Source organism: Urocampus carinirostris, chromosome 18, assembly GCF_059441175.1.
Source record: "Urocampus carinirostris isolate Australia breed hairy pipefish chromosome 18, RoL_Ucar_1.0, whole genome shotgun sequence".
NCBI lineage: Eukaryota > Metazoa > Chordata > Actinopteri > Syngnathiformes > Syngnathidae > Urocampus > Urocampus carinirostris.
In genome coordinates, this window is record NC_142366.1 from 6,875,396 (window position 1) to 6,889,327 (window position 13,932).

The window sequence follows — 13,932 nt, forward strand, 5'->3', positions numbered from 1 at the left end:
TGAGAGTCATGTTTCTCTTTTACTCCACAGTGTATTTACGCGGGCCATATTGAAACTTTTGGTGGCCCTGATCCAGTATGCTGGCATTTGTTTGACACTTATTTTTTTTTTTTTCTCGTGAAAAAGATTTTGGGGATAGGGATTTTTTTGGGGTGTATGAAATGAGGTCACCCGTATACTCTTCTTATGTCTGTTGTCTCCGGGACTCCATTTCTTTTATTCATGGACAACTATTTTTTTTATCGCTTGGGGGTCTCAGACCGGTGAGCGATCGCATAAAACTCTCTCGGATTTTTAATAAGATCCCATCGTCCGCTTTCTGATCACGTCCAACTGTTTGTTTTTTCTATCATTGTCTTTTCTTGATTTTGGGTTTCTGTGCAAAGAACATTTTTCTTTACCCCCAAAAATCTCCAGGGACAATTAAGGCTTAAAGTGAGCGCTAGCATTTTTAGCGCTCGGACTTAACGTCATCTTATATGCTGAAATCTAACATGGTTTCTTATACTTAAAAAAGCTACGTTTATTTCTGTAGCAAAAGCTAGCATCTTCTACCTTGAAAACTAGCGACAGTTTGATGTCAAAAACTATTGTATTTATCATTTTTAAGTGCTTACAGTTAGCATTTTCTACACTAAAACCTAGCGGCATTTTTAAGTGCCAAAATGAACAATTTATGAAGTTTTCTCTGACCAAAGCTGACATGCCAGAATCATTTTGGAAGTATTTTAATGCTCTACGTTGAAAACTTGTGAACTACTGAAAAAAGCTACGTTGATTTCTGCGGCTAAAGCTACCATCATCCACCTTGAAAACTAGCTAGAATTTGACGTCAAAAACTACTGTTTTTGTCATTTTTATGTGATAGCATGTTTTACAATGGAAACTAGCGACACTTTATATTGCCAAAAATGGCGATTTATGCCATTTTCTCTGTCCAAAGTTAGCATACTTTACTTTGAAAACTAGTCACATTTTATTGTTGAAAATGACCAGTTTTGTTGTTTTCTATCGTTAATGCTAGCCTTTTTTACACAGAAAGATAGCAACATATTCAAGTGCCAAAACTGACACGCCAGAATGAATTATTTTGGTGTATTTGTGTGCTCTACATTGAAAACTAACTTTAATGCTGAAATTGACCATTTTTGTGGTTTTATATGGTTAAAGCTAGTATTTTGTACGCTGAAAACTAAGTAAGCGTTTTCTATATTGAAAACTAGCAACATTGTTAAGTGTCAGGAATTAAAGAATAATTAATAAGAATTAATCATTTTGGTGTATTTTTGTGTCTTACGTTCAAAACTACCGTAGTGACTTTTGAATGCTGTGATTTATATTTTTGTTGTTTTCTATGCTCAAAGCTAGCAGGTTTTACACTGAAAACTAGCAACACTCTATAGTGTTAAAAATGACAAATTATGTTGTTTTCTCTGCCCAACGTTAGCATACTCTTAAGTTGAAAACTAGTCACATTTTAATGTTGAAAATGACCATTTTTGTTGTTTTATATGGTTAAAGCTAGTATTTTGTACGCTGAAAATTAAGTAAACGTTTTCTATATTGAAAACTAGCAACAATTCTAAGTGCCAGGAATTAAAAATTATGTCGTTTTTTCTAACCAATACTGACATGCCAGAATTAATCAATTTGGTGTATTTTTGTTTCCTATGTTAAAAGTATTGCTAAAATTTATGATTTTTGTCGTCTTCTATGCTCAAAGCTAGAATCTATAACACTGTAAACTAGCAACATTTTTTGTGCCGAAATTTTTTCAAAAATGCTGTTTTTTTCTGCTTAATGTTACCATCTTCTACGCTGAAAACGAGCAACATTTTTTATGCCAAAAACTACAGGATTTGTCATTTTAGATGTCTAGCAAACTAGCAACATTTTAATGCTGAAAAGAACCATTTTTATTTTGTTCTGTCAGGACCAGAACAGAAACAGGACCCAATTGCGTTACGTTTCTCAGAAGTTTTGTGAAAGGAGAGAGGAAAGAGGAAGGGCCCCGGCCATCGCTAGGTGCGGGAAGCAGGTCGCTCTGGACGCGGAAGTGGATCTTCCGTGGCGAGCAACGGTGGTGTCGGGAATGGAAAAACGGGTCAGTAGCCAGGACAGGAGAGCAAAACGTGGTCGGGGTCGTAAGCTTGTCGTAAGCCAGGAAAGGAGAGTAGACGTGGTCTGGGACAAAAGAGGTCGAAAGCCAGGACGGGAAAGTGGACGTGGTCAGGATCAAAAATGGGTTGAAGCCGGGGGACAGACGAGAGCAAAAAACAGGTAGGAGTCCGGGTCGAAAAAGGCTTGCCTAGTATTAACTGAGGTTCGCAAATGGACTGCCCAAAGGGGACAGATAGGAGAGGGTAGAAATAGGGACAGGGAGCCAATCAGAGTCCGAAGCAGTTGGCGCCAAAGGAGCGAGCACAGGTGTTTCACATCGGTAATCATGACAGTGTTCTATGATTGAAGCTAGCATCTTCTATGCATTATTCTATGCGGGGATTTACAATTTTATTTGTTGTTTTATCTGCCTAAAGCTAGTTTTATGTGCTGGAAGTATCTTTTACTCGGAAAACTAGCGCAATTTGTATGCTAAAATGAGCACTTTTGTTTTGTTTTTTTCTGGTATGCCTAAAGATAGCATATTCTATGCTGAAAACTAGCAACATTTGTATGCTGAAAATTTGCTTTTTTTGGTGTTTTCAGTTCCTCTTCTACGCTAGAAACTACGATTTTTAATGTTGTAAGTTCTTCTTCTTATTATTATTTTTTGTATCTTAAAGATGAGGTCAATGACACTTAAAACGTGCGAGGCTTTTACTGTTAGATTTTGTTTTTTTTTGTTGTTTTCTGTAGACAAAGTTAGCATCATCCATGCTGATACCAGGCAACATTATTTAAGCAAAAAAAAACGCATATTTTGGACTTTTTTTTGCTTAAAGCTAGCATCTTCAACGTGGAAAACAAGCAAAAAACTGCCATTGCCATATTCTTTATTTAAGAATAGCTCATTCTACTCTGAGAACTAGTGATGTTATTCATGCTGAAAATGTTTGTTATTTGTTTTTTAACTGTAATTAACGTCGTCTATGCCTAAAACTACCACAATTTTCAATGCTAGAAATGACAATTTTTCCTGTTTTCTGGACCTAACGACCTAACTAACGACCTTTCTTAAATGTCGAAATAACCATTTTTGTCATTTTATGTACCTAAAATCTAATTTTTAGTTTTTTTCCACCCTGGACTGATGTCTATAACATGCCTTTTTTTAAAGCACTACTTTTAAAATACCGCCATGCTTTCTACCTTCAAAGTTCAAACCTTCATTTTTTTTAGTTCTAAATATTAAAACAGCCACTAGAGGGCAACATCAAATTCTTTAAAAAAAATCGTCTTACATGATTATTAATTAAACATTTACGATAAAAGCGCAGTCAAAATCCCCTTTTTCAAAATAGCTAACAAAATTGATGACGCAACAGCAAAACATTAATTTGCATCTGCCTCCGTATATTGTCCGCCATTAGCGTTCATGCATTATTCAGCTAGCGCTAAAACGGAATTGCTGCAAAATGGCCCCCGTTTTGCCATGTTAACAAAAATGTAAATTCTCATCCCGAGTCAGCTGTTTTTCTTTTTTCTCCAACACGCTTCTTTGGCTTGATTCCTGGAAGATTTTTAAATCTGTTCACGTATTCAACGCTTTATTTTGAAAGGACTATTATTATACCACAATAAGGAATAAAAACGAAAATTTATTGGACAAAAGTGAACCAGCTTCATGCTAAGGTTTTGTGTGGAACATCGGTCGAAGGCTAATTAAAATTAGTATGAATGTTATAATAATTGGGAAAAATGTAAAATTAGTAAATAATCGTTTTGATGTTAAAATTGAATTTTATGTTTTTCTAGTTTGGATAATATCAAGTTGTTTTTATTTGACCTTTAATTAACAATTTATCATCAATGTTTGATAAATGTTTTGTTGAAATTATATTATTATAAAGAATTTACTTTTTCTGAAAAAAAAAAACATATTTCTAAGTAATTCATATTTTATACAGTTATTATGATTTTGGTAAAATTGCACTTTAAATGTATTATTGTTAGTAAAATAGCAAAGTCAAACCTAGCAAAAAAAAAAATTCCAGGAAAATTTAATCAATTTTCCTCATTTTATGTCTTGTTATTCTTAATTGATTAATATGTATTTAGATTTAATATTTTAATTGATTGATTTACTATCATTTTTAGTAAAATAACCAAACTAAAAGAAATTGATTAAAAAAGTTTTTTAAAAATGTGAAAATTTTTTTCAGGTAAATTATCAATTTGGATTACCGCATTATTTTTATCCTATTTTTTCAGCAAAAGAAAAAATTAGGACTAGAAAAATTATAATTATTTTTTGAAGCCAAGTGAAGATGGTTTCTTATTAATTAATAATTTGTGAAAATTATTTACTTAAATAAATGAATAGAAAAATAAGGCAAATTATCGATTTTATATTTTTTCTCTTATTTTACAATATTTTTTTACAATATTTTAAGGTGTGTTTTAGCAGAAACAAAGAATTTAGGTACATTAATATGAATACATTCATTTACATGCAGCTTTTAGGGCCTAACGACTGTTGCAAATGCACAAGCGAAAATGACAAAAATCTGTCTTTTTTTATTAAACATGATCGTATTTATCTGTGTACACCCCTAATTTTTCATCAAAAATCTGTATAAATTTTGGTTTCACTTTTTCTCACCTAAGCATTTGAATTGACTAACATTGAATATGTGTGGTCATGATTAAGATCATTTATTGTCAACATCCATCCATCCATTATCTGCACCGCTTATCCTAAGTAAAACCTAAGTAAAAACTCAAAAACCTCGATGTCCTGTTTTCTCTATCCTGTAACATCATTCCCTGGTACCTTGACTAAAAATAATGTGATCATAAGATAAAAGTTGATGCCTTAGCAGAAATAACCTATATCGCTGGTGGACTAGTGGTTAAGAATTATGGTTTTCACTGCTGCGAGATGGGTGAGACTACAATGAGAGAAATGCAAGAGAAAAACAAACTGCAGTTTCAAATATGTCCAGGCGCCACCCACAAAGACGCGGTTGCTATTTTTCTTTATCTCTTATCTCTTTATTCACTCTCTCTTATTTTCTTTTCCATTATTCTTTCTCTTTTTTCTCTCATTATCGGTCTCTCTTTCTCTCCGTCTCGCTTAATATATCTTTCTCTCTATCTTTCGCTTATTTTTTCTCTCTTTTGCTTCATTTTTCCCTATTTCTTTTGTTCTTGCTCTCTCTCTCGCTCTCTGTGTCTCCCTCTCTTTCTTTATCTCTCTCTCTCTCATTGTCTCACTCTTTCTTTCCCTCTTTCTTTTTTCCCCTTTTTATTTTTCTCTTTCTCTTTATATATATATCTCTTTTTTCCTATCCCTTCCTTACTCTCTTTTTGTCTCCATTTGAATGGGTAAGTGTGAAAAACATTGTTAAGTGCTTTGACAGGACTTTTAGTATCTTGAAAAGCACGATATAAATCCGGACCATTCACTTTCTTTCTGACTCTTCTTATCACTCTCTTTTTCTATCTCTCTTTATGCTCTCTATCTTTTTCTAAATTTCTTTCTCTTTTCTTTAATTATTCTTTTGAAAAAATAATAAAGTAAAAGTCATGTGCTGAAAAAATAAAATCTTATTCCCCCAAATCCCCGTTTCTCGCTGTCTTTTTCTTTCCCTTTGCCTCTCTTTTTCTCTCCTCTCTTTTTTTTCCTTCTTTCTGTTACTCTCTCTTTTTGTCCTTGTGTTTCTTTTTTTCTCCTCTCTTTCTCCCTTTCTCCCCTGCTCTTTTTCTTTTTTCTTTCTTTCTTAGTCTCTCTTCTCTCTTTTCTCTCTTCTCATTTTCTTTTTCTCCTGCTGTCTATTTTTTCTATATTTTCCGCTCTCCTCTCTTCATTTATTCCCTCTCTTTCTCACTTTCTTTCTCTCTCCCACTCTCTTTCTCACTTTCTCTCTCCTTTTTATTCTCTATCTCTCTTTTACTCTCTTTTTTCTCTCTCTTTCTTCTCTCTCTCTTTCTTCTCTCTCTCTTTCTCTCTCCCTCTTTCTTTCTCTTTCCGTACCTCTCTCTCTTTCTTTTTTCTCTCTAATCTACTAGTCTAGTCTCTATCATGTTGCCCTTGAGCTGAAATGAGTTTCACACCCCTGACCTCGTGTATAGCGTGTACCCAAACATCGAGTCCTTTTTCAGGTAAAACAAATTATAAGCATACGCTTTAAACACAATTAAACATGGGACATAAGGTGTTTGATCAATATTTTTCTAAGGGGCGGAGCCTGTGTCTTTCAATCATTTTCAAAATAAAAGCTTATCGAACTTGTGAAAGAAAATCATACCGGTGAGACACAGGACACAAAAGGCCGGCGGACGCTCCAAACCTTTTATTTGTCCGCGGCTGGAGATTCTCGTTAACATTTATTTGTGGCGAGAGAAGGGTTCCAACGCGCTATTATCTGAGCGCCATTATCCCTCGCTGCAGATACGAGTGGCTCTTAAAACCGGCGCCGCGGCAGCCTTTTTTATTCGGCGCACTTGGACGCTTTATTAGGAACACCCCGGGAACGCTTCAATGTCAAAGATAAGCTTGAAAAAAGAAAAAGAAAAGCATATATTTTCACTCACATGAGCAGCACTTGTTAGAAAGGAAAGAAATAATAACAAGACGAAGATACCCCCCCTAACACCCACACACACAGACGCAGCACTTCATAATATTTATACTTCACAATACGATAAATGTGCACACATTTTTCCTCATAGATGTCTTAATTTAGTTTTCATGCATGTGCTTCTTGAAAGAAAAAGAGAAGAGTACCATTTTCTCATTAAGAAAGCAGTATATTGGAAGCAACAGCTAGTCTAAAAAAATCTAATAAATAAAAATACTTAAATCTGCCATCATATATTTTGGTCAAGATAGCTTTAAATACCTCCAGTTCAGGGTGTTCCCTGCCCACTGCCCGGAGACAGCTAGGATGGGCTCCAGCACCCCTGCCACCCTAACCGGTGCAGATAATTGATGAATGGATGGATTTTGGGGGGGAATAGGATTTTTTTTCAGCACTTGAGTTTTACTTTTTTATTGAAATTGTCCCCGTGAGTGAATTTTTTTGGAGGGTTTAGCATTTGCTTTCCATTTGTTCTGTGAAGTGCTCCCTCTGAGTGAAAATGTGTTTTTTTTATTTCTTTTTGGGTTTTTTTTAGACTATTTTGTTTTCCTTGCTGGAAGTGTTGACTCCGTCAGTGAAATATTTCTTTTTTTATATATTTATGTTTTTTGAGATTATTTTGGTTTCTTTGGTAAATGAGAAGTGCTGCCTCTGTCAGTCCCCCCCCTGATTTTTGAAGATATCATTTGCTTTCCATGTACAAAGTGATGCCTACGTGAGTCAAAATGTGTGCATTTTTCCCTTTTTTGAGATTATTTTGCTTTCCATGGAAGCTGTGAAGTGCTGTGAATGAAAATTAGCATTTATTTGCACCGCAAATCCTTAGTAGGGTCGCGGGGGTGAAGGAGGCCATCCTAGTCATCTTCAGGCAGTGGGCAGGGGACACCCTGAACTGGTTGCAGGGCACATGGAGACAGACAACTCACTCGCTCATTCACACATCGGGACAATTTGGACCGACCAATTAACCTGACATGCATGTTTTTGGAATGTGGGAGGAAACCGCAGTGCCCGGAGGAAACCCACACAGGCACGGGGAAAACATGCAAACTCCACAAGGGGAGGCTGCACGATAACCACCCAGCCGCCGTACCGCCTAGCACTTTTTTTTTTTTTTCGAAGCTATTGTTTGCGATCCGAAGAATCTACAAAGTGCAGTGCCGGTGAGTGCTCTTCCTAGGCCATTTCATTATGCTGAAATTGCACTTCAAATGTATTATTTTAAATTTGGTCCCAAAATCTGAAAAGTAATCATTTCTAATGCAGAAAATACTGTTTTTGTCATTTTAAGTATTTAAAGTTAGAATCCTATACACCAATGGTTCCCAAACTTTTGCAGACTAGACCCCTTGGCTCCCCAGTGTTATACTAGTGCCCTCAACCCCCTAACAACCCCCCCTCCCAACCATTTATTACTATTCAATTCTTCAATCGATAGAAGTACCTACCCACCTATGAAATGCACTAGATAGCACTTTAAGCTCATTAAAATAGTGGTCTGGAAATTTTTCAAAATAAAACATTACAAAATAACATTCCAATTATGTATATTGACATGTCTTCATAACCGAAGAAAGTCAAAATCTAACATAAGTAACACTAAAAAAAGAAGAAAATAATGAACTCTTAAAAAAATCAAGAACATTTGCACAGTATAAAAGATAAAATGTACGCACTTAAAATAACCCTCCCCAAACTGTCAGAACCAGAACAGATACAGGACCAATCGCGTGACGTTCTCACACAAGCCTTTTCTTTTACGGGATTTGGGGAGTCATGCACGTTAGGAAGCGGGTCTGGCGTGGAAGGACAGGAAGCCAGACACAGACGAGACGGAGTTGATATCGGACAGATGGGGTCGATAACGGACAGGAAGGGACAGAAAGGATTGGCAACAATTTAGGATATCGATAACAAAGAGGGGAAACTAGACGGGAACGAAAACTGGAGAAAATAATAAACAGTACCAAAATAGACGGAAACAAAACTGGAACCTGAAATTAAACAGGACAAAAATAAACGGGAACAATACCGGACTGAAGATATCAACAGGAAAACAGGACAGAGTCAGAACCCAGGTCTTGTGGAGCAGGAGTTCGTTTGACGAGCTGACAAAAAAAGCAAGAGAGCGCTGAGCTTAATATAGAAATAAAGCCAATCCCTCAACGAGCCGCAGCTTGCACCACACGGACGGGGCCAATTGGGCACCATGGCAACCATGACACAAACAAAGTACAACAATAAATGAGGTCCACTTTTCACGTTTAAGGCTGTAAACATGACATGTCTGCAATTAGTGTAATGTAAAATTTACCATGTGCTACTGCAGCATGTTCATCAGTGCAAGAAATGTATTCAAGTATTAATTCAAACCCACCATTCCTGCTAACTTATTAACACTACTGCTACAACTATTTATTACTTTTATTTGAACATTTCACTTATTAACTTGCATGATTAAAAAGTGTTACCTCTCAGCGATAATGCAGTTTTGGGGTTGGACACGCTTGGACATTTTTCGCTAGAGTCAGAGCATTTGTTATTTCTTTGTGCCTTTGCGAACTTTATTTGTACGGCGTAAAGGTCGCAAAAGCTGCTTTGATGGTTTGGTTTTTGATTTGAACAATTTTATTGACACTAGTAACAGCAAATAAACAATGTGAGGTTTGAGCAATTTTTCTCGACATTCTTAACAGCATTGTTTGTTTACCTCTCAGTCCACTTGTAGAAGCACCTTATTCATCTTTTACTTGTAATCCTTTTTAAATGCCGTGATAATTTTTAAGGTGCTGGTATAAATGACTTGTGTTTCCTCTGGACCTAGCGACTACGCGAAAGTACATTTTGCAACGGGCGTTTTCTTCTGTTCCACGTCCGCTTCGTCAAAACCAAAATCGGGCCAAACAAGTGATGTACTGCCCTTCTTCAGTGCAAGCTTCGTTTCCTTCACGTCCGTTGACTCTGGGATTATGTTTACGGAGTCCACCATGACACTCAATGAGCTCACACGGTGAGTGTGGCATAGTGTGGTGCTTGCAAACTTTAAATCGCGTTTATTGGCTTCTGCTATCATTAAAACTTGCCTCTGATTGGCCGGCGCTTTTAAAACTCAAACAGTAACCATTGTGGTTGGCCAAAACTCCATCACTCACTACAAAACCTTGAAAAAAACCGCAGTGCTTTGCAGTTCCACTACCAGACTACGTTCAAACTTCGGACTGCTGCCCCCCTTCCGCCTTCTTTCTTACCGACCCCCACACCTTCCACCACCCTCAGGGGGGCGGTACTGCCCATTTTGGGAACTACTGCTATATACTGAAAACTAGCAGGACTTGGATGTCCCTTTTAAAGAAACTGCATGTAAAGTGAAAATGTGTGCTTTTTTTTTAAAACAAACAGTTTTCTTCCCATCGAATCTGGAAAAAGCTGCATCCACGAGTGAAAGTTAGTGTCACAGACCACAACGGACACAGGACTCAATTGCATGCGTTTCTCAGATTTTATTGAAAGAGAGAGAGAGAGTAAGGCTTGCTTGATTGCTTGATCCGAAGACTGGCGGAGAGCGGGATCGAGCAAGGCGTGTCGGAAGAAGGCAGGCAGGAATGGCACGTCGTTTGACCAGGCCTGGAGATCAGAGGCGATGTTCAGTTCGTAATCGTGGTCGTAGGCAGGCGGCAGGCAAAACAGGCGTAGTCAGGTTCGGAAACAGGAATCAGGCAGGAAACAGGTTTTAACAGGGACAAAGTCGGACGGGAACACTCACTGAGTGAAACACAACAGCTCGCAACGATCTGACAAAGTTTGAACTGAAATTGGGGGCTTAAGAAGGGTGTGGCCACCAATCAGCTTGTCCGGGCTGTTGGCGCCAATCAAGCTGCCACAGGTGTTCCAAATAGGGCAATCATGACAGTTAGTGTTTTATTTATTTATTTATTTTTGGTGGGGGGTTTTAGACTGGCGTTTGCTTTCCATTTAATCTGTGAAGTGATGCCCCCATGAGTGAAAATGTATTTTTATTTGTTTTTTAAATGAGACTATTTTGCTTTAATGGAAGCTGTGAAGTGCTGCCCCTGCAAATGAAAATGTGTGTTCATTTATAATTTGTTTAGACTAGCATTTTTTTCAATGGCAACTGCAAAGTGTTGCCCTTTTGAATGAAAATTGGCTCTTTTTCCCCTTTCAAGAAACAAAGATCATTCCAACCCCCTTGACCCCCCCCCCTTTTTTTTTATAATTCCCAATCGAGCATTTATACTCCAGCGGCGCTATTAGCTATGCAAATGAGCTCGTAGCGGGTGTCCTATTAATATTCCATGAGCTTAAATTTCCTCATGAATTCAACATAGAGGGTCCCTGCTGCTTCATTTGCATGCATTGCCGCGTCAAAGACCCCCTCCAAGCCCCCCCCTTGCTCGCTTGCCCCCTTCATCCCTCTCTCTCCTCCTCTTCGTCCTCATCTTCATCCTGACTTGCGCCATCCGTTCCCACAACGGAGCAGCTCCTTCACAAATTTCCACCGGTTGCCTCCGCTCGGGTTTACATCTTTATATATACATTTATTTTATTTTTGGATTTTTTTCGGGGTTAGGGGGGGTACCCCTTTATCATCATGACAACCGCCAAGGACGCCACAGCGCATAAGACGGCTCAGCAACAAGAACAGGTAGAAAAAGGCAACCTATGAAATGAGCAAATGTACAATTTTGCAAACTTGTTTGGGTTTAAGCGCAATGGTTGTATAGCGCCACCTTTTGCACGTTTGCAACTCGGCGTCATGTGACTTTTTTTCTGCGCCGAAGCCGCAATCTGCTTTTGACGCCGGAACTCGATTGTGTGAGCGGAACGAGTCTGCTTATTTTTGGTTATTATATGTGGAAACTGCAAGGTTGCAAAATGAATGGGCGGAATCAATCGATTATCACTATTGTTTTTGACTGACGCACAGAAAAATTGATACTTTAAAGCAATGGTCACCAACCCTTTTGAGGCGTCTAGATACTTTTTTTTTGTTACTGATTAATGCAAAGGGATACCAGTTTTAAGTGCTTTTCTAAAATAACATGTTATTACTTTCTTGTGACAATGTTATGACTATGTTATTACAAGGTTGTATTACCAGAAGTTAAACTAGGCCCAGTCAACCACTAAACATCATGCCGGTAAGAAATCACAATGATCCATAATATATTTTCAAAACCAGCCTGCAGGCTACTCAGGGGGTTTAGGGGTTTTAGGGGCTACTCCGGATTATGAAGAACCCTTCATATCATATCGAGAGAGAGAGAGAGAGAGAGAGAGAGAGAGAGAGAGAGAGAGAGAGAGAGAGAGAGAGAGAGAGAGAGAGAGAGAGAGAGAGAGAGAGAGAGAGAGAGAGAGAGAAAGAGAGAGAGGATAGATAGATAGATAGATAGATAGATGGATAGATATATCAGTATGTACCATTATGATATATTGGAAACTTGCACAGAAAAAAAAGAACACAAAAAATGTGGCAACAGTAAGTAAAAATAATATTTTGATAATACTATTTTTTTTGACTATATTTTTTAAGTCAATGAACAAACAAATTCTAAAAGTTAATTAATTTTAGGTAATGTATTTACCTATTTACAATTTTTATTATATTTATTTCCTATTTCTTAAAATATTTTTAATTGAATTATTTAAAATCATAATTTTCATTCTTTATTTATTTTTTGATATTATTTAAAGATTGGCTTATTAAATATTGTTGCTGTCAATTTCTCATTTAACGTGTTTTATATATTTTTTATTAGCTTAACTTAATCAATATTTTTCCTGTCATTTAATTTTTAAAACTATTTTGTAATGTTATAACAAATATTATGATTGGGGCAGCACGGCGGCGCAGTGGTTAGCGCATGTGCGGCTTGGTTCTGAGGTCGTGGGACCCTCCTGCGTGGGTTCAAATCCAGCTACCACCATTACTGTGCGGAGTTTGTATGTTCTCCCCGTGCTTGCGTGGGTTTCCTCCGGGCACTCCGGTTTCCTCCCACATTCCAAAGACATGCAGGTGAATTGACCGGTCCAAATTCTCCCTAGGTGTGAATGAGCGAGTGAGTTGTCTGTCCCCGTGTGCCCTGCGATTGGCTGGCAACCAGTTCAAGGTGTCCCCTGCCCACTGCCCGGATATGGCTGGGATGGGCTCCAACCCCCCCCTGCGACCCTAACAAGGATAAGCGGTACAGCTGATGAGATGAGATAACAAATCATATCATCACTGTCATGCTGAATTATTATTTTACTTTTTAATTTCATTTATTTTTCGATTTAAAAAAAATACATATTTTGTTTATGATTTATTCGAGGCGGCTGAGTGGTTAGCTCATCCGCAGAATAGTTCTGAGGTCATGGGTTCAAATCCACCTACCAGCCTTCCTGTTCGGAGTTTGCATCTTCTCCCTGAGCTTGCTTGGGTTTTCTTTCTGTATTTCAAAACCATGCATGTCAGGTTAATAGGCCAGCAACTAACAGGCAACCGGTTCAGAATGTCCCCTGCCCACTGCCCAAAGATAGCTGGGATGGGCTCCAGCACCCCCACGACCCTACTGAGGATAAGTGGTGCAGATAATGAATGAATGGATGGATTTTTCTTATATTTTTATATTTTTGAATAATATGAAATATCCTTGCTATGATGTCGTTGTCATAGGTATTATTTTACCTTTTTTAATTTCATTTTTGACATTTTATTAGAATATTTGAAAGTAACACATCTCCTTTAATACACTTTTAATGTGGATATTTTTTCACAAAAAATAAATATAGTCTCTGTTTTTTTCATTTTAATATTTTCATGGTATTTTCTAATATTATATATATATTTTTCATATTTACATTATATGAAAAGATGTACACGCGTGCGGTTTCATGAATGAGTTATTATATGTAGCGATGCAAACTGCAAGGTTCCAAAAATAATCTGCGGAATAAATAGATGATAGCTAGCGTGTTTTTGACTGATGCACAAAAAATGGCATACTTGAAAGTGTGCAGTGAAAAAAAAATCCTTATTTAAAAGCCCACACATAATTAATTAAATATTAATATCAATTGTTCTGGATATAAATTAATCAGAATAGTTTTTGTTCATAACAATAAGCAGAAAAAGTTTAGAAAAATACATATTTTTTCTTTTTTTTTTAAATTTTACTGCTTTTTTCAGGTA

General features: G+C 37.1%; 1 protein-coding gene across 3 annotated transcripts in view; it reads left to right on the top strand.

Moving 5' to 3' along the window:
* The window catches only part of LOC148348246 (A-type potassium channel modulatory protein DPP6-like), a 173,700-nt gene that overhangs the window by 84,495 nt on the left and 75,273 nt on the right, over positions 1-13,932 (top strand). The window contains exon 1 of one of the 3 annotated variants that reach the window (XM_088322764.1): positions 11,189-11,406. The exons of the other annotated variants lie outside the window; for them this stretch is intronic. Coding sequence (XP_088178890.1) covers positions 11,353-11,406 — 54 coding nt within the window. The 5' untranslated portion in view covers positions 11,189-11,352. Of the gene's footprint in view, positions 1-11,188; positions 11,407-13,932 lie in introns of those variants that run through there. 3 annotated transcript variants of the gene reach the window in all.